General features: G+C 37.8%; 1 protein-coding gene across 12 annotated transcripts in view; it reads right to left on the reverse strand.

The window, feature by feature from the left end:
* Positions 1-24,138, reverse strand: part of gphna (gephyrin a) — an 84,965-nt gene extending 60,827 nt beyond the window's left edge. For 11 of the 12 annotated variants that reach the window (XM_082143226.1, XM_082143235.1, XM_082143232.1 and 8 more), the window contains exon 1: positions 24,017-24,138. In XM_082143226.1, the coding sequence (XP_081999352.1) occupies positions 24,017-24,080 (64 nt within the window). In that variant the 5' untranslated portion in view covers positions 24,081-24,138. The remainder of the gene's footprint in view (positions 1-24,016) is intronic. The other variant, XM_082143229.1, reaches the window with a different exon arrangement.
* Positions 24,139-25,097: the final 959 nt, after the last annotated feature.

Here is a 25,097-nt window from a genome sequence, read left to right on the forward strand (position 1 = left end):
TGGGTACATGGTGGTCATAAAGGGATGGACATGGTCAGAAACAATGCTCAGGTAGGCCGTGGCATTTAAACGATGTCCAATTGGCACTAAGGGGCCTAAAGTGTGCCAAGAAAACATCTCCCACATGGTGCACCATTACACCACCACCACCAGCCTGCACAGTGGTAACAAGGCATGATGGATCCATGTTCTCATTCTGTTTACGCCAAATTCTGACTCTACCATCTGAATGTCTCAACAGAAATCGAGACTCATCAGACCAGGCAACATTTTTCCAGTCTTCAACTGTCCAATTTTGGTGAGCTCGTGCAAATTGTAGCCTCTTTTTCCTATTTGTAGTGGAGATGAGTGGTACCCGGTGGGGTCTTCTGCTGTTGTAGCCCATCCGCCTCAAGGTTGTGCGTGTTGTGGCTTCACAAATGCTTTGCTGCATACCTCGGTTGTAACGAGTGGTTATTTCAGTCAAAGTTGCTCTTCTATCAGCTTGAATCAGTCGGCCCATTCTCCTCTGACCTCTAGCATCAACAAGGCATTTTGGCCCACAGGACTGCCGCATTCTGGATGTTTTTCCCTTTTCACACCATTCTTTGTAAACCCTAGAAATGGTTGTGCGTGAAAATCCCAGTAACTGAGCAGATTGTGAAATACTCAGACCGGCCCGTCTGGCACCAACAACCATGCCACGGTCAAAATTGCTTAAATCACCTTTCTTTCCCATTCTGACATTCAGTTTGGAGTTCAGGAGATTGTCTTGACCAGGACCACACCCCTAAATGCATTGAAGCAACTGCCATGTGATTGGTTGATTAGATAATTGCATTAATGAGAAATTGAACAGGTGTTCCTAATAATCCTTTAGGTGAGTGTATATATATATATATATATATATATATATATATATATATATATATATATATATATATATATATATATATTAGGCTTGGGCGGTATTCGAATTTTGATACCGTCAAACCTCCTCCCTATTTTACCGGGGTATACGGTATTACCGTGACTAATTAAAAATTATGACATAATGGGCTCAGACGGCGTCACCAAACTGTTGGCTTGTGCCTACACCGTTCAGAAACTGAATGCCAGATCGGGCAAAAAATTAAAAAAAAATCAAGCCCAACCCCTGCACGTTGTGTCTGAGTCAGGCCGACGGCATTAACTGTTATTATGAGCCGGAGCCCACCATTATTCAACATAATATCTGTGTGCGTGCAACAAGCAAAAAGTGCCTCTGTAATCCGGTGACACGTGTCCATTGATTTTTATTAATACAACTTTTCTGCAAAGATGGAAGTTGACGATCGCCATCTCTGTAGTGAACGCGCCTATAGAGAGAAATGCACATCATTACACAATCAGAGAGTGGCCTTTTTTTTTTTTCGTTTTGAATTGTTTCGTTTAAAGAAATTGACGATCGGCATCTGAACGCTATAGAGAGACATGCACATCATGGATTACAGAGAGTACGTTAGGCTAGTCTATTTATTTTCGTTTTGAATGGTTTCGTTTAATGAAATTGACGATCGCATCTCCGTATGAACGCGCCTAGAGAGAAATGCACATCATGGATTACTTAGCCTAATCAGTGAGTAGCCTATTTCTTTCGTTTTGAATTGTTTCGTTTAAATAAATTTCAAGCTTTATTTATATATATTTGCCATGTCTGTGAGGCATAGCCTACACTGAGTTTCGGTTAATTTATGAGATTTCAATGCAAGTGACCGCGGCATGCCCATCATGTCATGATTATCCAGGAAATTGGTTGATGAAAAATGTATTAAAATTAAGAAACAATATATACAAAACGAAATTCGTTTTAAAGAGGCCTTTTACAAAACGAAATTTATTGAAGTGGTCAAATCGTCTGACTCCCGATGCATCCCATCTTATTTGTGCCGTTCACTTTTCATAATCAACAAAGATGGAAAAAAATAACATTATAATATTTTAACAAATACGAAACTTAATGCGCTTATTTAATGAACTCGAGAACAAAATGCATCCTGGCAGCAGTGAGTGGGCGGTTGTTTCGGAGATGCGACATTAGGTTAGAGGTGTTTACATCTCTTGTATTTACCGCCTCTCCCTTCTCATGCGGTTGGAACCAGAAATATTGCCAAACTGCAACCACACATAAGCAGTTTTTAGGCAATAAATAAATTATATATATTATAGGCTATATAAGTGCCGGTAATGACGGTATTGAAACTGATACCGGTGCTATTTTAAGATCCCGCGGTATCCGATATTACCGTAATACCGCCCAACCCTAATATATACATATATACATACCATGGTATTTACATACAGTAGTACTCTAAATGTACTTCAGAGAAATTCCAGATCCTATCATACAGTGATGTAACAATTGTTAATTGTAACAGCAATCTGTTGCATTCCACTGTACGCAGTGATAAAAAACAAAAAAACATGCCAATACCATGCTACATGTACAAAAATCTAGAAATTAAAGGGGTGGTTGATTATGATTTAACTTTTTAACTTTAGTAAGTGTGTAATGTTGCTGTTTGAGCATAAACAAAATCTGCAAAGTTACGATGCTCAAAGGTCAATGCAAAGGAAAATTTTTGCTTTTAAAGAAATCGGCTGGTAGGGACTATACAAGCTTCCTATCAGGTTAGTGACATCACTAACCCTAAAATTTACATAAACCCTGCCTCCGGGAACACGCAACAAAGGGGGTGAATCCATGTTGAGAAGAGGTTAATAGGATTTGCTAACACACAAGCTCTTGAAGCTCCGCCCTCTGTGCGGGGAGCAGCAGCTCATTTGCATTTAAAGGGACACACACAAAACAACACGTTTTTGCTCACCCTCAAAAAGGGACAATTTTAACATGCTATAAAAAAATTATCTGTGGGGTATTTTGAGCTGGGGACATCAAAGACTTATTTTACATCTTGCAAAAAGGGGCATTATACCACCCCTTTAATGTTACATTGAATTCCTTTTTAGTTAGTAAAAAGGAAAAAGTATTATATCAAATAATCTAAATATAAAGTAATTATTGAACACCACCAATTCTAAAGTCACACAGAAACGGCATCTTTCAAGCTCTGTGTGTAGGAAGGCGTGCGCGCACACACACACACACACACACACACACACACACACACACACACACTAGCTCTTTCTTTCTACCTCATGTCTGTGACTCACAGCTCTGCAGACGGAAAAGTCTGTCTGCATGGACACTTTGGTGAGGTGAGAGTTTCCCTCTCAGCGTGAGACTGTGTGTGTGTGTGTGTGTGTGTGTGTGTTGCCTGTGGCTGTGCGTAGGAGTTAGACTTGCATGAGCTGAGCTGGTGTAAAACCCTGTCTCGTTAACCCCTGCCTACATCCAGAGAAGACCTGTGGACCTCAAACACCACAGGTCCAACACCTGGGAGCAGATAAGCCCAGCTTTGAGCAGCAAACCTCAGTGGAGCAGCATTCCCTTTGAAAAACACTCCTGCTATAAAAGACTACATATAGAAACATCCGATACTAAAGCTTACAGTACAAGGACAAGTCTGTCTCCGATTGGATGATCAGCTAATCCATTTGGTTCATTTACTTCCTGGTTTGTTTCATCCCACTTCTAGTTTTTCAAGGTTTATTCTGATACCAAGTAGCAAATTAATGTTGAAATTTAATAACATTTAATAACATCTAAAAATTCGTACATTTTCTGAGGCATATAGGAGTGGTGCAAAGATGCTGCATGTAGTTTCCGGGGCGTTCCTACGCATTTGCTAAGGTCTCCTGGGTGGTTACTAGGTGTCCTGAATGTAAAGGCCCTATTCACACCAAGAACGACAACTATAAAAATTCCACATCAGCGGACAATAACATTGTTTAAAAGCCTAATGCAGTTAAACATGTCATTTAAAGTCACCATGAAATCAAAACGGACAAACAATTCTTGTTTAAAAGAAAAAAATTGATGTGTCGTCCTAATGTTTAATCAAAATTACTTCCCCACCCTCTTGCATCTCGACATCTTTTCTCTGATGACGTGTTTACGGGCACGAGGGCGGGACATCCTGTCACTCACATGATAGCAATAGCAAACCACAACCATCCAACGATCCAATCCACAACGATCCAAAAAAATGATTCAGATGATTTTGCTTCTCTGTGTCCTTCTCATTATATCTGTGGTGTGGACTTCGCTATTCTCATAGAATTAGAGACATTATTAAAACTTTGTAGTTACAGTTTTCATCATTGGTGTGAACGGGCCTTTAAAGTGACGATGAAATGGAAATAGCAACAGATCTTTTCTTCAGTATTGTGACATATATAGTGTGAATGTAGGACACGGACTAAGTTATAGACATTAACTGTTTAATAAATGGAGGCAGATCGACAGAATATGAGCTTGCAGTTGATTGTTAAAATGGGTAGGGGGGGCTTAAGGGGACTAAATGATTGGGAATATCAAGTAATGATATTCTGAGTAAACATTTAAAAAACAAAATATCAATAAAATAATAGATTGTGTGAACTTTTAATTCATGCCATTTTTTTTTTTTTTTAAATCATGTCTCACTTTGGAGAGTGTGTGATTTTATCCAACTGTCTAAGTAGAAAAATGGTCCTTGGAGGCTCAACTCTCCACAAAAAAATAAATAAAAATTCACACAATACAAGATCATTCATGTTCTTAGCATAAAATGTTCTAGGACCAGGTATGCACCAGAGTCCAATATCTAGTGTTAGTGGGTACTCTTTTCAAATATGAGCAATAGTAGCTTTCTCAAGCACCACTAGCAACATGATTTAGAGGAGTTTGCTGTCTTCAGATGTGTCCAATCAGACTGAAGAATGTGTAACATCCTTCTGACCAATCAGAGAAGCCCCCTAGACCAACTCCCCAAGAGCAATGTTATACATTACTCACTCCTAGCTCTAGATTTAATCAATGACTATCTCTACTGCCCCCTGCCTCCACCTTCATGACTATGCAAAACTGCTCTGGATACATGGAAAGTATGGAAAAAAGATGGGAAAAGAGCAGAAAGGAAAAGGGCTTTCAAGAAAAGAGAGAGTCTGTGTTGGTTTCAGGTGAACTCCATTAGATCAGTGACAGGAACACGCTGATCCCCAGGCACATAGTTAAACATGCTGGACAGGACAAGTTGTGTGTGTGTGTGGGGGGGGGGGGTGTGGGGATGATGTTCAGGAGAGAAGAGAGAAAAGCACAATGGAACTCAAATCTGTGAGCTGCATTTCAAAGCACCTTTATACAAAATGTATCGTATAGAGTCTACAAAAGCTGTTTCTAGATAAGCATTTCACAAAGGCAAAGGAGGGAATAGAGAAAATGAAAAATAATTTATTTAGGGGGGAGGGTGCAGAAGGGAATGTGGACGTGTTCTAGAGAGGAATGAGGAGCATCTTATTAAATCATTGAGAAAACACCAACATCATGCATCATGATATATATATATATATATATATATATATATATATATATATATATATATATATATATATAGCCCCACATCATCACATAGCCTTCACCATACATAGATTGGCATGGTTTTATTTCAGTTAGCCTAATAGCTGGTTTGATTTGCACTGAGAGATGATCTTATGGAAAGTACTCCATGCCAATCTCTAGGTATGGTGAAGGCTATGTGATGATGTGGGGCTATTTTAAATCCAAAGGCCAAGGGAACTTTATCAGGATGCATAGTATCCTGGATCCATGAAGTAACTGGCCTTTAAAAATAAAAATCTGCCTGCCTCTATGGGAATTTAACATAGGGGTGTCCAGACTTATGCATCCTGTATTTTAAGGAAGAACATTTATTTATTTACGATACATTATTCATTCACAAAGAAAATTGGTGTCCTTAAAGGTTGGATTTTTCCTAATTTTTTTAATTAAGGCATTAAGTTCAATTTCCAAAAGATGATTTTGTATTCCTCTTTTTAGTCAACTTTAGCATGCGTGTCTAAACTTATGCATAGCACTATATATACACACACATATACATATATACATATACATTTTTAATGTTACATGTTTTTAAACCTGTCATTTTATGTGGCCATGGCTGCACGTTGAAACGAAATAAAACCTAAAATCGCAATCTAGCTTACTGCGATTATGAAATTGCAAATGATGTGAATTTTTATTTTATTTTTTTATTATTAAATAAATATATGCAAAGCCTGTTAGTGAAGAGCGGCTCTGTGATCAGTAGTAAATGCTGCTCAAACTCTGAAAGCACTGCGAGCTTGAATTTCTTATAACGTGCATTTGAAAGAGCAACAGGCGTCAAACATCTTCCTAAACTTGTAATGCAAAGCATTTATAAAACTGTTGTCCAACAAAAGACATATAATAACAAGTTTTTACTCCAAACTCACTTCATAACGTCAGCTGAGTGTTTGAAATAACTTCTTTTTGTAAGCTGATGTGGCTTCTTATCATAGAATAAGTCAGACAATATATTATTGTATAGTATTCTATAGAGTTGATAGTCTATGTCGATTAGCATTGCATTATAAATATACTTCATTATGATGAAAATACCAGAGGCTTGAAGAACAATAGTAAAATACTTTTGTATTGTAATGTTTACTGCCTTGACCTCTGTGTTTCCACTGTAAGTGCCTTATTGTACGTCCCACGCTGCTAAAAAATTACAGCTCAAATAACACAAATATCGGTGTGGAAAAAAGTATATAAGTGCTTTAACAGAATGACAAGCCCAGTGTTCTGGTTTCCCCATAGTAAGCACATTAATGTAAATAAGTCAAGCATTTTCTGTAATTGTATTTTAAAAATGTTCCCTAAACATCAGGCCCTTCAACCAGATCATCTGACCTCACTGGACTTCTGCACCAACAGAATGCGCTTTAAACATTCCATCATGACATTCTGCGAAGTCAGACTTTATAAGAACACCACCCTGATCTAAGTCTGAGTGAAAAATAAGAAAAAAAACGAGTTAAAAGTTGCCCTCGTCGTCTCTCTCTTTCCAGAGCAGATTAATAAAACATCATACACAGCAGCTCCACTGCTAACTTACTTAGTCAGCAAAATGTAGCCCATCTCTCAATACTGAACACACACACACACGCATGCAAACAACGGCAAGATCACACAATAACAAAGCAAGCACACAAAAAAATAAAAGAAATCATACTGAGAAGAAGCGAGTGCTTTCAGTCCGTCTTTTAAAAATGTTCAAGTTCACAGGGACGATCAAAGTAAAAAAAAATATTCACAGTATAGGCAAGACCACACTCGCATCTTAATAAATGATTATGTGAATTATGATATGGGGGAATCCACTAAATGGGGGATTATAAAGCTAAAAAAAAGAAAAAGAAAAAGAAAAGACATTATAAATAGCTGGAAACTTTAATTTGTTTAAACATACCAACAAACAAAAATCATTTCATGTTGTTTTCTTTCATCAATTTGACCAACTTCTCCTTGTAAAAAAGATTTTTTTTCCCCCAATTTATCTTGTTATATGACTGTCAGTTGGGGATGATCTTTTAAAAAATCAACACTGTTACCATGATATTCTATATTTAAAAAGGCTATAGAGATATATTAGCATCAGACTGTCTTTATAAGCAGCACCTTTTAGTTTCATGACCTTGAGAGGTTTATAAGGTCAACTTAAACTAAAACGTACCGCCCTGTTACGTTTCTGAAGGGATACGTATTCATCAATGTATATTAAAACTAATCAGCTTGCAATGCAATTTGGTCAATGCATTATTTGTCTGATAGAATGTTTAAAATCTTACAAAAAAAAAACTCCACTTAAATCAAACTGCAAAAACGACACATTTTAATATATTTTCATTTTCTAGTTGGTCATGATTTCTGGATGAAATTTTCTAAAACATTTAGGAGGAGCAATATTTAGCCGATTCAATATTTTATTACTTTTCCAGATCTGGAAATCACAACTATAACAATTCTGATCAATTCCCTTATAACGAGATGAATTAGTCTTTACCGTGAGTTTTTCCATTTTAATTACTGTGAAATAATTCCACAAAATTTTCCCCCAATGGCCTTTTTTAAAAATATATATCTGTGAGATGGGATTGTCCACCATTATTAATATTTCATTTCCAAGTTAATAAATATTGAGGAGAGACTCATTCAGGAAGCCGCTGCACACATAGAGAGGAATCTCAGCACTCGTCTCTTTATATCCCTCCATCCTGCCACTCCTGTCATCTTCAGCTCTTACACTCGCCTACATTTCATAAAAATCAAAAGACACAGATAGTTCATATTGTAGGCTACATGAGGGGGGAAAACTAAAAACCAACATAAAGACAGAGAGAGAGAGAGAGAGAGAGAGAGAGAGAGAGAGAGAGAGAGAGAGAGAGAGAGAATGACAAACAGAGATGGATAGAGACAGATGGTCAGTCAGGAAGAACAATGGGGAATGATGAAGGGATCTGAAGACTGAAGAAGAGAATGGGGGAGGTGTAGAAGGAGCGACTGAGGAAGAGTTGGATTAGGGAGGAGAGCGAGAGACTGTGGATGAGAAGAAAAGGCATCAGAGTAGATAAATGATGAACAAGATGAAGCATACATCCTGAGAGAGCGAGAAAGAAAGATAGAGAAAAGACATCAAAGAATGAGAGATTTAGATTTACAGAGGTATGACGCAAACCCCTACATCCAAAACACACAAACACACACACACACACACACACGGCTATTCCCCTTGTGAACACTGGTAATTATCTTAAAGCCCACTGCTGATGACCCCTGTGCTTTCATTAGCACTTTTGCCTCATTTCAGCACATACAAGCACACACACACACACACACACACACACACACACAGAAACTAAACTGTTTACTCTCCTGCAAGACATTCATTAAGAGCAGAGCTGTCACTGTAACACATATGAAAACAATATTTTGGAGTTACTCTTAAAGGGATAATATGGCTTTAATATGAGTTAAGGTCTATGGGCAGCATCTGTTATAGATTATGAAGGAAAAAAAAAGAAAAGAAAAAAAAAAGAAAAAAAACTTTCAACCCTTTCCTTCTTTTTGTGAAAGCAAAGAATAAAACGCACAAAAAGGACTTGCAATGGAAGTCTATGGGACAAATACACCAACTGACCCATATAACTCCATTGTAAGAGCATTTCTGTCTCACTTTTTTTGTTTGTAGAAAAAAAGGTTACCAAAGTGACTGCTTTTTGCTCCAATACTGCTGAAACTTGCATTAAAACGCACAAAGAAAGATTAAAACTTAACATAAATGACCCAATGAAAAATCAAACAACTTTTGTGGGCCATGTTTGCTTTAAAGCAAAATTTTAGTGTACTCATAAAAAGTCAATCACACTTTTAAAATGAACAGTTTTTTCTTTTCTGGAACAAAATTGTTGTCTGGTTACCAAACAGTTTGGGTGACCACTGCATTCTGTTATATGGACAAACAACATTTCTCAACAAAAAAAGAAAAGAAAAAAACGTATTTTGTGTTCCACAGAAAAAAAGAAAGTCATACAGGTTCGGAACCACATGAGGGGGAGTAACTGACAGAATATTTAAGGAGAACTCTCGTCTCTAATTCATGTCCAGTCACATGGTCTCTAGAATGAGCATGTCCCTCCTCCTATTACCATCTACCTTATAGCAATAGCAAGTAGCAAATCATGGTTTAAGAGTCTGACAAACTAAAAGTTAGTGGCGAGTCAGAAAAAAAGAAAAGGAAAAAAACATGAGTTCTTTAATATCTTTCAACACAACTTCCTTTTTTAATAGGAAACAAGGGCCTCTAAAACAGAGAAATGTGTTGGAGAAGTGGCCTAGCCAGATGTGCTAATTCAGGAGATTTCATGGCTTCCTATGCACTCTCGACTACTTCTAAAAATAAAAGTGGCAAAATCCCAAAAATATAAAAGGCACCAGCCTCGAATCACCCTCAGAGTGACGGGGTGCAAAGCTTCTCATTAATTCTCATAAAAAACATCATACTCCGATCTTTTCTCGATTAAAGGGATAGTTCGCCCAAAAATGTCAATTCTGTCATCATTTACTCACCCTCATGTCGTTTCAAAGTCATAAGACTTCTGTTCAAAATAAAAATTAAGATATTTTTAATGAAACCTGAGAGATTTCTGTCCTGAGAGATTGGAAAGTCCATGCAAACAAAAATTTGACACCTCAAGTTTATAAAGATATTGTAAAAGCAATCCATATTAACGGAGCGGTTTGATGTGCTCTACGTATGCGTGTTAATTAAAAGCCTAAATTAAATTGGTTTATCATAAAGCATTCATGTCTCTTCAGAAGACTTGGAAATAACTTGATTTGCTTAATTCATTTCATAAGGATTACTTTTACTATATATTTATGAACTTTTTGAATTGTTGAACATTTTGGGTGAATAGACTTTTGACAGAAATCATTAAATATACCTACATTTCTGTTTCAAAGATGAATGGAAGACTTATAAGTTTGGCACAACATGAGGGTGAGTAAATGGGTTGAACCGACCCTTCAAATCAGGGGTTCTCAAACTCTGGCCCTCAAGGTCCACTTTCCTCAGAGTTTTGCTCCAACCAAACCCCAACCCTCTTTCATGGAAACTATGAACAAACCTTAATTAAACAATTTAATAAACAATTAAAAAGGAATTTATACCCGTATGATATTACACTGTACCCACATTGGACCAGCAGTTTATAAAATGGATAGATGGATTAGCTTCGGGCGCCATCGTTTGGCGAGACGTGGGAATTCCTTTGTCGCAACTCTGACAGTGCATTATGGGTATTCTCTAGCCTAGTGTTTCTCAACTGGTGGGTAGCAAGACCGTTGAGTGGGTCGTGGACTGTGCAGTTAAAGAAACAAACGTAAAATTCAGTTTTTTCAGATGCAAGACTTTTATTTTGATGTTGACACTTCTGTCAGACGCAATTTAAGTAAAGAGTGCCTGTGAAAAACACATTGTCCCGATTCAGCATCTGCGGTCAGATGAGAGATGTTGTCAGGCTATATGTTAGTGCATTATTCGAACGTTATTTTTGTAACTTGTTACGACATCTCTCACCTCAGAAAAGCGAATTTTCCTGTCCTGTCAGATATTAAACTGTTCTCATAGCGTGCACTCTTCATTTGCATGTGCAAATGCGTTATCGTGTGCTGTATAGTATCAATTCATTCTAAATAAAATGCAAAAGAAATTAGTTGTCAATTATTAAGTCATGGAATTACCAAAAAGTACCAATAAATTACATAACTGGTACGTCATGTGTAAAACTGGAAAGACTTTTGGATGCAGGTATGTAGGCTATGTTTAATCAATTCATCAGGAGCAGTTGCCATATGTTTCATTAACAGTTCATGTTAGTATTATGTATTTACCATGGTAACTGTAGTTTCAGTAACCCCAAAATGCCACTTTATTTTCACTGTGTTATTTTGTATATTTTTTAATTACTGTAGTGGCTCATACCAACTTACTAACTTTATTGTATTAACAAAAACTAGTTTGCATTATGGGATTAAATAAGTACACTCGATAAAGTCCACTATTGTTTCAAATACCAAATGTCTGTCCCCTCAAATAGTGCCCTATTAAAGGTTTAGAGGCTGATAACAAGAACTTCCCGTAGGCCTCATGTTGCAGACCAATTTGTAAAAATCATTTTTGGGGACTGTGACAGCAGGACTGTCCTTCACTAGACTGACACTGCAGATGAAGACAGTCTGCTCCAAAATGTGAGAGCTGTAATCCCACAATCCAGCTCTGCATCCGAATCGGAAGCTTAATCTGCTGCAGAACGACTCGCTGGGTCTCGCACACCACACTGACTTAAAGGTGCTCTTTTCATTCACTTTGTGGATTGGTGTGTTTTGTGAATCAATGAAAGTGTGATTGCATCTGATATGTCCAGGTAGTTGGGATCACCCATGATGAACAGGAAGATCTCAAGCATGACTAATGATCCAAAGCTGCCCGTCTACAATCACAAGAAAGACACAAAATTAAGCAAAGCAGAGAGACGGAGAGAAAGCATGAGTTGAGTTCTCCGCTCCTGCAGGAGTTTGTGAATCCCTCTCACCAAAACGCATCAGCGCTAAGATCATATCAGAGATCTCATTATGTTATACTACCAAGTTTTATTTTTTTTTAAGTAGGTTCACTTCAACCAATAGACACAAACTGACACTTTAGACCAGTTGGACTTGTTTCATTATTAGAGAAAGATTTCAATCAATAGAATATATTATTATTGTTATCATCTTACACTAATTTTTCATTATAATACAGAATCGCCACTCTGAAGCAAACCAAGTATCAATGCTTTAATTAGCATTTGTTGTTAAATAAAAACAAATTGCACTGCTTTCGGTTATTTGAGAGCAGTCTGAAGTTATTGTAGTACGGTTGCGCAACTAAAGACGTCTCATTCTACATACGCACCGAGAGCCTGGATTCATTTCACCTTTAACAGCATTAAAGAGAAACAAAAGCCTGATATGAAAAATGCGATTTTTAAGAGATGCCATATGAAAGCCTTATTGCAGTTTAATAAGTCTTGATGTTCTGTAATACTTTCCGTATTTCTGCATATTAAAGAGGCTGCAACTGTACTGCAATATGACCCGAGAAATATGAAGATTATGACGGTATTGCGGGATCCTTGGGATTCACACCCCAATAATGAATAATAATGGTGGTAGTGGTAGCAAAATGTTTGCAGTTTCAGTTCCAAGTAGGTGTGTGACCTACTCTTTATTCACACTGAATGGTTTTTGGAAAGATCTGAGCTTTCTACTCATCAAAGAACGCAGAAAGAAACTTCCCACCTTGCCTTTCTCAGGACAGGCACTGCACTCACAGAACTCTGAAGTAATGCCGACACAGAAACACATCACATATGCTCTGAAACACACACTCCAACAGTTTACAAAAACGTAAAGAGCATGTAATGTCCATTTGATCAGCGGTGCATCCCGGGGGTTCCTCTAGCCGTAGGTGAAGGGGGTCTGTGATTAATGTCTGTATTCTATTATCTAAGACGCTGCAGTCACACTGTGTCCAGATAAGGCTCGAGTTAAATTATTCATCCAGACACGAGCCAACAGAACACAGGCACATTCAGATGGGAAGGCATGTTTAAGAGAAGAGATCATTACTGAGACACTTTGGCAGATTCTCTCTCTCACACAGTCTGTTTCCACCATATGGGCCTCTTGTACTGTTACTGATACAGTTTCTACCTCACTGTGAGAAGTGTTCCCGGAATATAACCAAGCTGTTCAGGCATCAACAATAAGGATTTTTTTTCTGCTGGCCCAATCGATTTGTCACTAAGTGTTCAAAAAAATTATAATTTATAATTTAGATTTAAAAGTAAATAAATAAATAAAATAGTAAATAAATTATTTTATTATTTTTTATATTTTTATTATCAACATTTTATCAACTTTTTATTTATTTTAATAAATTGCAAATCCAATCATGTCATGTTATACTATTCAATTTTTTTTTTTTTTTTTTTACTTGCCACATGTCCTGTGCTAGACTAAAGGACTAGTCACAGCAATTGCATATTGTTGTCCTATTGTTGGCTTTTTCCCTTTTTCAACTTTAGTTGTCCATTAGTAGTCCATATCAAAGGGAGATATTCACTTCAACAGAAAACACTTTTCAAGAACTAAAACACACTTCTTCTGGATCACGTGAAGTCACAATGTCACTCATTTAAAGGTATAGCGGAGGATGTTTTACTTCCTGGTGGGTAGTCTAAACTATTGGTCCTCCTAATTGTCAATCATTCTGGTGAATCAATCAAACTTTTCAAAAAGTGGAGAGGGCGGGTCTTATCTAAAATTTGGAAAGATCCTCCGCTATACCTTTAAATAACAGAATATGGAAAAAAGGGGGCCCCTTTAAATAAAGTAAAAAAAAAAAAAAAGAAGACCAAGCATTCAATCTATGTCAGAGCGTCCACGAATCTTTCTACGGCGTTGTTGGCAGGGCAGCGAGATCGAATTCTGACGCTCTCGTCAGCGGCGGTGTGAACGCACAGTAAGAGAGTACAATGTCGGCTACGCACAAAAGCTTCTCCTGAAAGACGGAGCGATTCCCATTTTGTCAGTACAATGTTTTCAATTTTTCTGTTGTTGTTGTTTTCTATTAACAGGTTCAATTATAAGTTTTATGTTGTTGATGTAAACAAAGGGCAAACTGTCTTGCTCCACTAGCCTGCTAGCTAACATTACAGTAGTGTTTACGGGCTTCATCGAAACAGGAACTAAACTGGATGTTTGATACAGAGAGGAGCTGCAATAATGTATGCATGTCTCAACAGGTAAAATTAGGCAACTTTCACATTTAGCTGTGTTGCTGTGTCATGAGTAAGCAAATGAGTAGGCTAAAGCTAGAGCGAACACGAGCGCCTCTCTTATAATAAACCCATCCAACATATCTGCACTGGCGCAGATTTTGCCAAAGCTGTTTGAGGCAAACTGGACAGGACATTGGACAGGACACATCCGAGGAAACATTATAAACTGGAATATTTGTCTCTCTGAACGAGTACATGATGATGATGTTGTATCAAAGTATTTATTGTACCACAGTTGCATCGCAATGCCTCGTTCACTTTGGCGTGTTCATGACCTGTTGAACTGTTTCATCATGACAGATGTGATCGGACCACTCTCGAAGTTTTGATGGTGCCTGGGAGGCTTAATTTTAACACTTTAATGGGAGAAAAACCCATGAATGGCTTACTAATAGTAGTAAATAAACGAACTGAAGAATTTTTACTTGAAAAATCTTACAAACTTCACCTTTAAGAGAGGCTAAACAAGAAAGAGTTATCTGTACTTCTTGACTAATGGAACCAGTTTCGTGCTTCCTGAGACTAAAACTCAGCCCAGGTAGCGGCGCCAGTTGCATAATAGCCACTATGTTAAGACTGTGTCTAAGAAATAAGTTAGGGTTAATCAGTCTTACTTTTTCGGATTCAAATTAGACCAATCTACCTTTTTCATGCAACTGACTGATTTAAAAAAAAAGTTATGACCAGTCTTGAAGAAAACAAATTAGATGACTAACTTGTAAGACTAGTCTTAAGGCACCCACACACTACAAGACAACCGAGACGATTTTGGACCCAATTCTTCAACAATCCTAAGAATCTTGATGATCTTTGATTATCTTATCAGATTCTCCTGTAGTGTGATGTGTGTTAAGAGTGATTGAATCTGCTGGGAAGAACGTCGGGCCGCACCGATCTCAAGTCGTAAATATCTAACATGTTGAATTTTTACGATCAGAAATCCTGTTGTGTGAGGGGAACCCCAAAGACAAACACACACACGCACTCTGTAGATTGTCACGTGGAATGAAATTATACCAAATCAGAAAGTGAGCTGACAGAAGACGGAAGCATAACACGACATCACCCAAACCTTTTACTTTTTTCCGTGAATTTTCTATATAAAGCACAGAAACACTATTATCATCTCTTCTTGCCTGTTGCCATGTTTGTGTACTCCAAAGTCACATTTGACCATGAGAGATTTTGCGAGATTTCCTGTGTTCACAGTTGGGAATCTTGTTGTTTGTGAATGGAATCTGTTAGTGTGTGGTGTGCTGTCTTGGCACTCCACATGCTATAGGAACAAAACTTTTTATTGTCATGTTTGCGGTCTCTCACATTTTGAAAATCGGATACAATTTTAAAAATCTTTTAGTTTGTGAAAGCCTTAAGCAGTTTATACAACCGGCCACAGGTTCAAAACAAGCTGATAAACGGATAGCCTTTTTCAGTCTAACAAATAATATGGGCATGTATGGCTGTGATATAAGATATGCAAATAGAAAGGAATAATAAACAGCTTAGAGAGCTGGAGCTAAAAATTTTGATGCGCTTTTTATGCCGATTAAACGGAAAACAATACGAACCGTGTCAGGCATTGCTCCATGGGGCTGGTGCGGTGAGAATAGCTCCCTGAATACAAACACGTGTACACGTTCACATCACCAACATGCTCACAACTATGAAAATACCCCCAAAAATAAAAAAAAATAAAAACTACACAATTAAACCACGTTTGCACACAATCACAAAGCCATAACAAAGCCTTGTTCTCAATCTATTCAATAAACACACAGGCTTTCTCTTATGTATTCAGAGTTGTATGTGTCTAGCGTTGGACAGAAGTGTGTTTGGAGTGCCGTTGACAGTGGAGGGGTGTAATGAGAGTAATGATTAAAGGCCGATTAAAACTGCATGAGGATTATCATGCTCATTTTCAGCCTCTGCTGTGCTAACTATCAAACAGTGCTGTATTTCAGCCACTGCGCTAGAATATCCTTGCGCATGCATTCGTTTTATACATAGTCCTATTCGTGGTATTTAAATCATTGATTTTTAATTGGTGAGCAACACTGCTTTGTGTTTGTGTGTGTGTGTGTCGTGATCTGGGCTGGTCTCTGAACTCTAATGGTGGAGCATGATAAATATATGACCAGCCGTGACCCCCTTCAGAGAACCATTTAATCAGCAGTCATGAGGCCAGCGTGAAAAATCCACCATTTCAAGGCCAGCACTCAGGGCATCATGGGACAGAGGAGGGCAAAGGTCATTTCTTGATCATTAAGAGCTGAAAGAGGCACGAGTTTGCTGAAGTAAAAGTCATAATCGGAAGTGAATTATATCTTGTTAGGCACTTAGGCTGATATATTGTCATACTGAAATGGATCTCTGGAGCATTTGAGCATATAAATATCTTATGAATAAGCAAAATCCGTTTCTCATTTACATAGATGTTTATAGAAGACAAACTATTTTTAGCAGATGCGCTCATATTGAAACAACTTTACAGTGTTTTCTTAAACGTGTAATTGGACCACTCAATATTTCACTATAGCAAATACAAAAAAAAATATCATCAGGGCTGAGCATTATCCAAAAAAACAGCCCTTATAATTCAATAATACAGTAAAAAAAAAAAATATTGTAAAGAAATTAATATATAATTTTTTTTTTACAACATTCTTCACTAAGAATTATATTTAATTTAAACACACACACACACACAAATAAGTTTATCTTTACTCTGAAAAATGCCACAACGAAACTTTATGGAACATGGACATAAATCAAGGTCTATTAGCACTTCTGCTAATGGACATTAGACATCCTTTAAATAATAATATAAGAAAGAGAATTAAAAGATTTCAGATTTTACTTAAAACAAATGAAACTTGGATGTCTGACGTCAGCAAACAGGCCAGTCTGGTTCTATGAGGGTCATATACACTGTGTGTGTAAAACACACAATATACCATCTGCAATGAGTTCACACACTCTCCACACACTCTGAGTGTAAGTGGGAAGTGAAGCATAGGCTAGACGGCATGGTATAAATGTCCTGCTGGATCATATTTCCCACTGCTCCAAATCCCCAGCAGGACACAGACACAGAGCCAACACGTTCATGAGCCATTACACATTTATGAATGAAGCTTGTGGTGTGGTAATAGAGGCAGGCCTCTGAGCCAACCATGCTGGAACACACTGCGAGAGGACAGGAGAGCTGTCAGTCACTATAGATCAACCAATAGCAGAGCGGGAAATTGCGAGATCTCAGACAGGTGACCTTCTTGAGAAAAAAAAAGTCTTCAATAAATGTGTAATGAAACAATGTTAAACCCATTTTGGAAATTATAGGCTACACTGTTAATTTTGTATGTAATTAGGTGAAAAAAATAAAAAATAATTGGTCTTTTTGCGAAAGCATGCTCACATGCACAATTATTCTTTATTTTGGATCTTAACATTAAACACAGCCAAATAAAGAATAATTTGGCATGCAAGTAAGTTTTATACAAAATAAGAGCCAAAATAAACAATTTTCATGTTAGAATGTTTATGTTTAAGTATGTTGATGCAAAATTATTCAAATTATTATTAATAAAGAAATGCTTGCATGCAAGATTATTCTTTATTTTAGCGCTTACTTGACATACAAACACACATGAATGCAAAATTATGTAAAATAAGAGCCAAATAATTTGACATGTCAGCATGTTTTATGGAAAATAAAATGACATGCTTTTATGCAAAATAACTTTTTGCTTTATATTTGTCAAAAAGCATAATCATGTGAAATAAAAACAAAGATTAATTGTACATGCACACATGTCTTGTAATATAAGAGCCAAAATAAAAATATGTTTGCATGTCAGAATGTCTTTACTCTTTATGTAAAACATTTGCAAAAATACTGAATAATTTGTAATCATATTGTAATACCCAAGCAAGCAACTTGGCATATATGTAAAATATTAACCAAAATAACTTTGCATGAAAGAGTGTCTTAATGTAAAATAAAAGCCATAAAGAACAATTTATCTTAAAAATTTGTATCCTAACGTTTAACTGTAAATCTGTGAGTAGTACTTGCATAGAGAACCTTCCATTTCAATTCTGTCTGTTCTAGTTGGACTAAGTGGGCCCCTTAGGCGTTTCAAAGAATACATCATTGCCATGGGGTTACACTATAGCCGAGACTTACATTAAGTATATCTCAGTACAAGCTATGGCTCTCTAAACGGCAGAGAGATGCTTCAAAGATAATCCGCTTCAAAAAGAAATTCTTGTGCCCATGCCGAGAGATCTGAGCTCTAAACATATGCAGATAACAACTGCAGTGGATTTATCATGAGCATGCAATTTCATCTCGCCCACATCTGGACAGAAATCCCTCGATGGAATAGATTAATAATCCGCTAAACTGAAGATACCTTCAGCATAATGCAGTTACCAGAAAGAGAACTGCTTTCGATGGGTCTCTCTGGTTGCGCCATATGACAGCTTCGTCACCAGATACACGTAAAACGTTGTCCGTGAGCATGCAGCTTAGTGCTTTTTATGCCAAAATGCCTCAGGAATGATATAGTATTAAGTCACTGTAGGTCCAAAGTCTTTCAACATCCTAATTAACTCTGAAAAAATACGCACCCATATGCTTCTATAGTGACGACAAACCTAGAATACCATAAATGTATATATACACGTGTATACATCATTCTGAAGTCATTTGTCCTCTACATCCCCAAAGGGCAACTACAGTCAGAAAACGAGGAGCATAAATCCACAAAAATGTCATCCATGTCGCCATGGAAAGGAGTATTCGCATAAACCACTACATAAAAGCCGCACATTTGCCTTTAGCTTTGATTTGATATCTAGCATACGTGCCGTTTTGAGAACACTGACCAGAATGCTTTGTTATCGGTGTTCTCCGGGGCTGATCTTGTCTGAATTTTTAACACCTGTGAAATGATGCCCCTGTAATTCAATACTGATAGCTTCGAAACGATACCTGGGGACTGACATCTGAACTATCTTTCATTAAGGCTTATTAATGGCAACTGTTGACGTAGAACTGAGATTAGATCTTGGCAGAGGCCCATGTCTTTCAAATACAAGGTCCTCGATTGCCTTTAAGTCTGGCACATGAGTTCCCAATTGCTATTCAAGTGTCTGCTCCCTCACCACTGGAGGGTTTCTGGAGGTGTTAAAGGGACTTGAAGTGTAAACTTTTGGAGAGCTGTTTGAGTGTTAGCACAAAGATACCCTTCACAAGGGTGCTAACATGCTCTGACACCACAATGGCCTTGAGGAACTACATCTGAAGGTGGATCTCAAGACAGGAGCAGCTTACTGGTGACTAGAGATGTAAAAAATGCAACAATTTGATAATAAAAAATTCAATACAACGATTACGGTACTTAAATGATTGCTATAACAGAGTGTAATGACTATAATTTTTGTAGGCCAACCTGGAAGTTAGCATCACCCTGGACTGGTTCCCTCGACATAAAGCCAGATTTTTTCCATTGACTTTTGGACAACTACAGAAAATAAGCTCTGTGCTGCCAACAAAAGTTTATGATTCTTGCATGTCTTCTTGATCTTCACAAATGAATTCAACTTTTAGTAATTTTGAAGCCTTAATGCAATCTCCAGAAGTAAAAATCTAAAGTTAGGCTATAAATAACTACTCAACTCCCCCACTGAGTTTCTGACAACTTTTTGTCTTTTAAAATCTACAAGTTAGAAAGAATGAGTTAGAATGGTTTGCAAGAGTACGAAGGCTGTAAAAGCCGACTAGTGAGTAGATGAGTTTATCTGTTTGGCATGATGATGTCCTCAATGGCCTCTGTAGTCCCATTTCGCCACTTGTTGGCAACCGCATTTTTCAAGACATCTAAATGCTTAAATAAATCACAAGGGGGGTAATCCTGATGTATTTTATTGTCATAGAATAAAACGTGAAAATATCTTAAGCTTGTGTTAACCACAGATCTTATTTCAAAACATAAAAGTTATGCTAACTAATTTCTGGGTTTTAGGATTCATTTCTGTGGCACACTATAAAACCCAATGTGTTGTATCAATATAACGCCAAGGTGGCGCTCTCTAAATCGAAACTTACGTAGCCCCACACACAACACAAGGGGGAAAATCTTATTCATTCGTTCTCTCGTTTTAGGTAAATCGTGGCCATATTGTACTAATTCGTTCCTTCGTTTTAGACAAATTGTGGCTACGATTTAGCTTAGTTAAAATCAGATAATGAATTAAGTCATGGTTACAAATTCTAAATTCTTGGCCATGATATCTTGTATTTCTTTCCTGCATGTCATGTGTGGGGCCGGCATACTTGGCCAAATATTTAACAACTAAGCTGATGGTTTGGTTTAGAGAGTACCACCTTGTAGTTATATTGTTGTAACACATTGGGTATTATTATAGTCATTTTAAGAATTCTTAATTTGTGGCCACAATATCTATTTTTGTATCTATACAATGACAGGCATGTACCTGACTTCAGTTTATTCGCTGAAGTACGACAGCTGTTGAGAAGGAGGAGCCCTGCCCACACGGGAGGATCACTCTGAACACCTCAGAGACAAGTCCTGACAGCATCCACAGCCGTGAATGTAACTCTGATGCTGGCACCTTTGAATTGAAAGATGAGAGCTGGAGAGGAAATGATCTAAAAGCTTGGGCTTTTTCCTCTATGTGTTATTTCATGTATCCGATATCAAAAAGCAACCAACGACTTACCGATGGATGTGTCTAACCCTCCATAGCATGCACAACTACAGCTCAAGCAATCAGAATGAAAAACGCTTGGTTGAGCAAACCTGATGAATGCAGTAAATATATGGCATTTACAACACGTTAAATTTGGTCCAAAATCACAATCCCCTTCAGGAGGCGGTTTGTAAGATACACAAATATTTTACCATTCAATAAAAACCAAAAGCAACAGCCTCCCAAAAATTCAAGCCTTTGAGCTCAGCATTCAACCAAAACCTTGAGACTCATGAGAATTCTGCATTTGTCCTTTATATGCATTCATTATTTCCCTTTCTCCCCTAAAATGTTCCAGGCTATGAATGTTATATGTAAAACATTCATAATACCAGACAGCATTCGGAACAATGATAACGTTCTGGAAACCACTCGGATATCAAAGCATGTCTCGACTGCCACCCCAAAAATAAACCCCAAAACAAATCAACTTTGAATAGCACAAAATTTGTATTATTTTTTAATGCCATTTTAATGCATCAGTTTGGAGACCTATTAATTTGGGAGCCCCTGTTATGTTTCTATTATACCAATTTACAACATCTAAAACAAGGGGTCAAAAGGTTTTTGCCCTGTTTGCCCTGGCACAACTGTCTAGAAATGGCGATGTGTCACTCGCTCACTATTAAGTATGCACGTTTCGTATTTCTTTGTGTTTGGTCCCATTTTCGTCTCACTCTAAGGCATCCATACTCGCTCTTGCTCCCTTCCTACCTCCTTTACACACACACACACACACACACACACAGCTCCTCATCAATAAGCGTGCGCTTCCACGAAATGCCCCTACACAGTGCAGGCATGCTAACCAATCTCCTAGAAGGGTTTGCCGTGACTGCGACTAATGATGGACTAGATCAGCTGATGTTAGTATAAGAGAAAGGGGAAAAGGGGGGTGCTTATAATGTCCTCAGGAAAATCCCTCTCACCTTTTCAAATATATTTCTGTTACGGCTCCATAGCTGAGAAAAACGTTGCGACAAGCACAAATATGAGGCTGACAGCACTTCAGCACCAAAAAAACAGTGGACAGCACCCTCAGCCAGCAGTCATGCTTATACAGGGGTGCGTGTGTGTGTGTGTGTGTGTGTGTGTGTGGTGGGGGAGGGGGATTCCCACACTGTTTTATGCCATTCCCCCTCGCAACAAGCTCAGAGACTCGTGCTCACGGAATAGGCTTGCGGAAGCACGCCGAAAAGAATGTCATGAACATGTGACACACTGCAAAGTCATTGACATTTGCATTCAGTCAGTGTGTGCATTTCATCACTTGTGATCCAAGTCCAATTCATTTCCATGAATCGGTTCCTTTAAGCAGTTTGTTACAAAGAACCAGTTAAAAAAATGATTCAGCGATTCTTTTACATCATCATGTGATCCGTGACATAGCTGTGTGGTATTACATGCTCTAAAATGTTCCAATAGAACCATGCAGCCACATAGTTTGATAAAACTGCCATTAAGCTAGTGTTATTAATAAGGGTGATTTTAATAACTCTAACTTAATGCGATCACATTTATTGTTGTTCGCCAAATTTTCAGGACTAAATCCAATTATTTTATTTGGAATCAGTGCAAACAGGAATTTCACATGAGGGCAAAAGATTTCCTCACACAGATTTCACAATGGGTTCAAGTTGGTCACACAAGTTTGAAGTGTGGACCAATAGAGAGCTGCTTGGTTTAAAAGCGATTGCTACACTATTGACAATAGATCACACCTGCAACATTTTGCAGAAATGTCGCTAATGGCACTGCATAATCATGCATGTTGACAAAAAAGTTCATATAATTAAGTTTTAATTTATTTACGGAACTCATTGCACATTATTTACGAGTGGGAAAAACTGTTCTCGAATCAATGAGTCAGAGTCGGTAATACAATCGATCAATTCGACTCGTTAATGAACGAGTTCTATACGACTAATTGTGATTGTGAACAAGTTCATTATAAAGATCTGACTCAAAAAAAAAAAAAAAAAAAAAACATTCGTTCACGAATCGGACATTGCTATTCATCACTCATCACTTATTCCCTCCTGCTCCCATGGGGAAGCAACGGCAGCGATATTTAAGAGGAAGGCGGCTGCTTCGTTCCCCTGATTTTAGCCAAAATTGGGGTGGCGATCAATGCAAACGATTCACATGCATACACGAGAATAGGCTACTACTTAATCGCGCGCATAGTAAAAGCCATTATCGTTAACCCTGAAAGTCGTGTTTCAGGTGCATATCAAAGTGGATCTATCTATTGCACGAGACGCTGTATATATTTAGATATCACCGTGCATGTGTACAAATAAAGACTCGAAGCAAACCCGAAGCTGAGATGCTGCTGTGCAGAAATCCATGAGGAAGGGAAAAAAAACACACTGCGTGACCAACTCCAAATACCAACTCGTATCTACATAACAGCACTATTCAGCAGCCACACACGTTAATATGACCATAAACAGACATATGGCATCGATCGGAAGGTTCATTCACAGATATAGGAGGGTTTTCCAGCTATCTGCTTTATGTTATTTGGATGTCTTGCGTACAAGCTATGAATAATTCATCACACAAACTGTTGTCTTGACACTGAGCTGTGCTGCATGACAGACCAAAGGCAGATCTCACAGAGCCGGATACATTATAGCATATGTGTATAAATGAATACGATAATATATAGATAAATAAACGCACAGCTTTTTACAAATGAGTCGAGGAACGCGAGCGATAGATGGGCAGAACTCGCTGATAGGAATCACCACCAGCACGACTATCAACAGCGGGCAACAGCGTGAACGGACAGACCAGCACGAGCGACGAGGCGTAAAAGGAGCTAGTGTCATTTCGTATTTACCTGTCAATATTCCAACTCGGATTTGGTGGTCGTGGTTGGTTAAAATCATCCCGTCCGACGCCATGTTTAGCAGCGCTCTCGCCCGCACTGACAAGCCTGAGCAGAGCCGAGAGACGAGCGCATCGAACTCGGGGGGAGGAGTCAGGTGAGAGCAACCGAACCCTGAGCACAGCACTGTAGATTTGGCAAAGTTGCTGGTGTTGGTGTACTGTAGGCTAATATAGGCTACAGTTTACTCTCAAGTCACTTTTTTCCCAGAATGTTAGAGAAATGACTGGGTATTGATGCCCTATATAGGCTAACTGGTGTTTTAAGCCTACTCCTCCATGAATATGTGATGAAGACCGGAGTGTAGCCTAATCGATTTTGTATAACGTAACGCTATTATTTTAAAAGTCGGCAAAAAACAGAAGATGCGATAGTCTTTTCTTCCCTATTGTGACTTATATATCCGAGTGAAACGGAGAAATGGCTTATTGAAGAAGTAAATGTAGAGTGGGACTTTCTCGTGTGAATGACAGGTTGTCCTGCCCTCCCGCCAGTAAACACGTCATCAGAGAAGAGATGTCAATTAGTGTGTGTGTGTGTGTGTGTGTGTGTGTGTGTACAATACATATCATTTTGGCATACTTTTAAATTCTAAATAATTGTATTCCATCCTCCAGCACCCCATTAATTTCATTTTATATTCAAAATGGTAAATAAAATGGAATCGCAAATGTATCAGTGAATACTGTATATATCTCAAACTAATTTAGTTTAAAAATAGTTTAAATGTTCATTGTTGTTGTCCTGAAAATGTTTGTACCCAACAATAATACAGTATTTGGCAAAAAGCCTAATAGCTTGACATGTTTCAAATATGTGTTTCATAGTTCGTTAAAAATTATTTAAATGTATGATTTGTATATAGGCTACAATGATTTATTAGTGTGTATTCTTTGGATGCTTTTTGTATGGGTTCCCAGTGTGTGGAAAAAGCACATTTGTTCCTTTTTATCTGCATTTTATTTGTTTGAGCTTGAAGGGGCAAGATAAGGAGTTGGCCTATTCCAGCAATATGTCAGTTGCAAAGATTTAC

Source organism: Leuciscus leuciscus (assembly GCF_965113295.1).
Source record: "Leuciscus leuciscus genome assembly, chromosome: 17".
In the NCBI taxonomy this organism is placed as follows: Eukaryota; Metazoa; Chordata; class Actinopteri; order Cypriniformes; family Leuciscidae; genus Leuciscus; species Leuciscus leuciscus.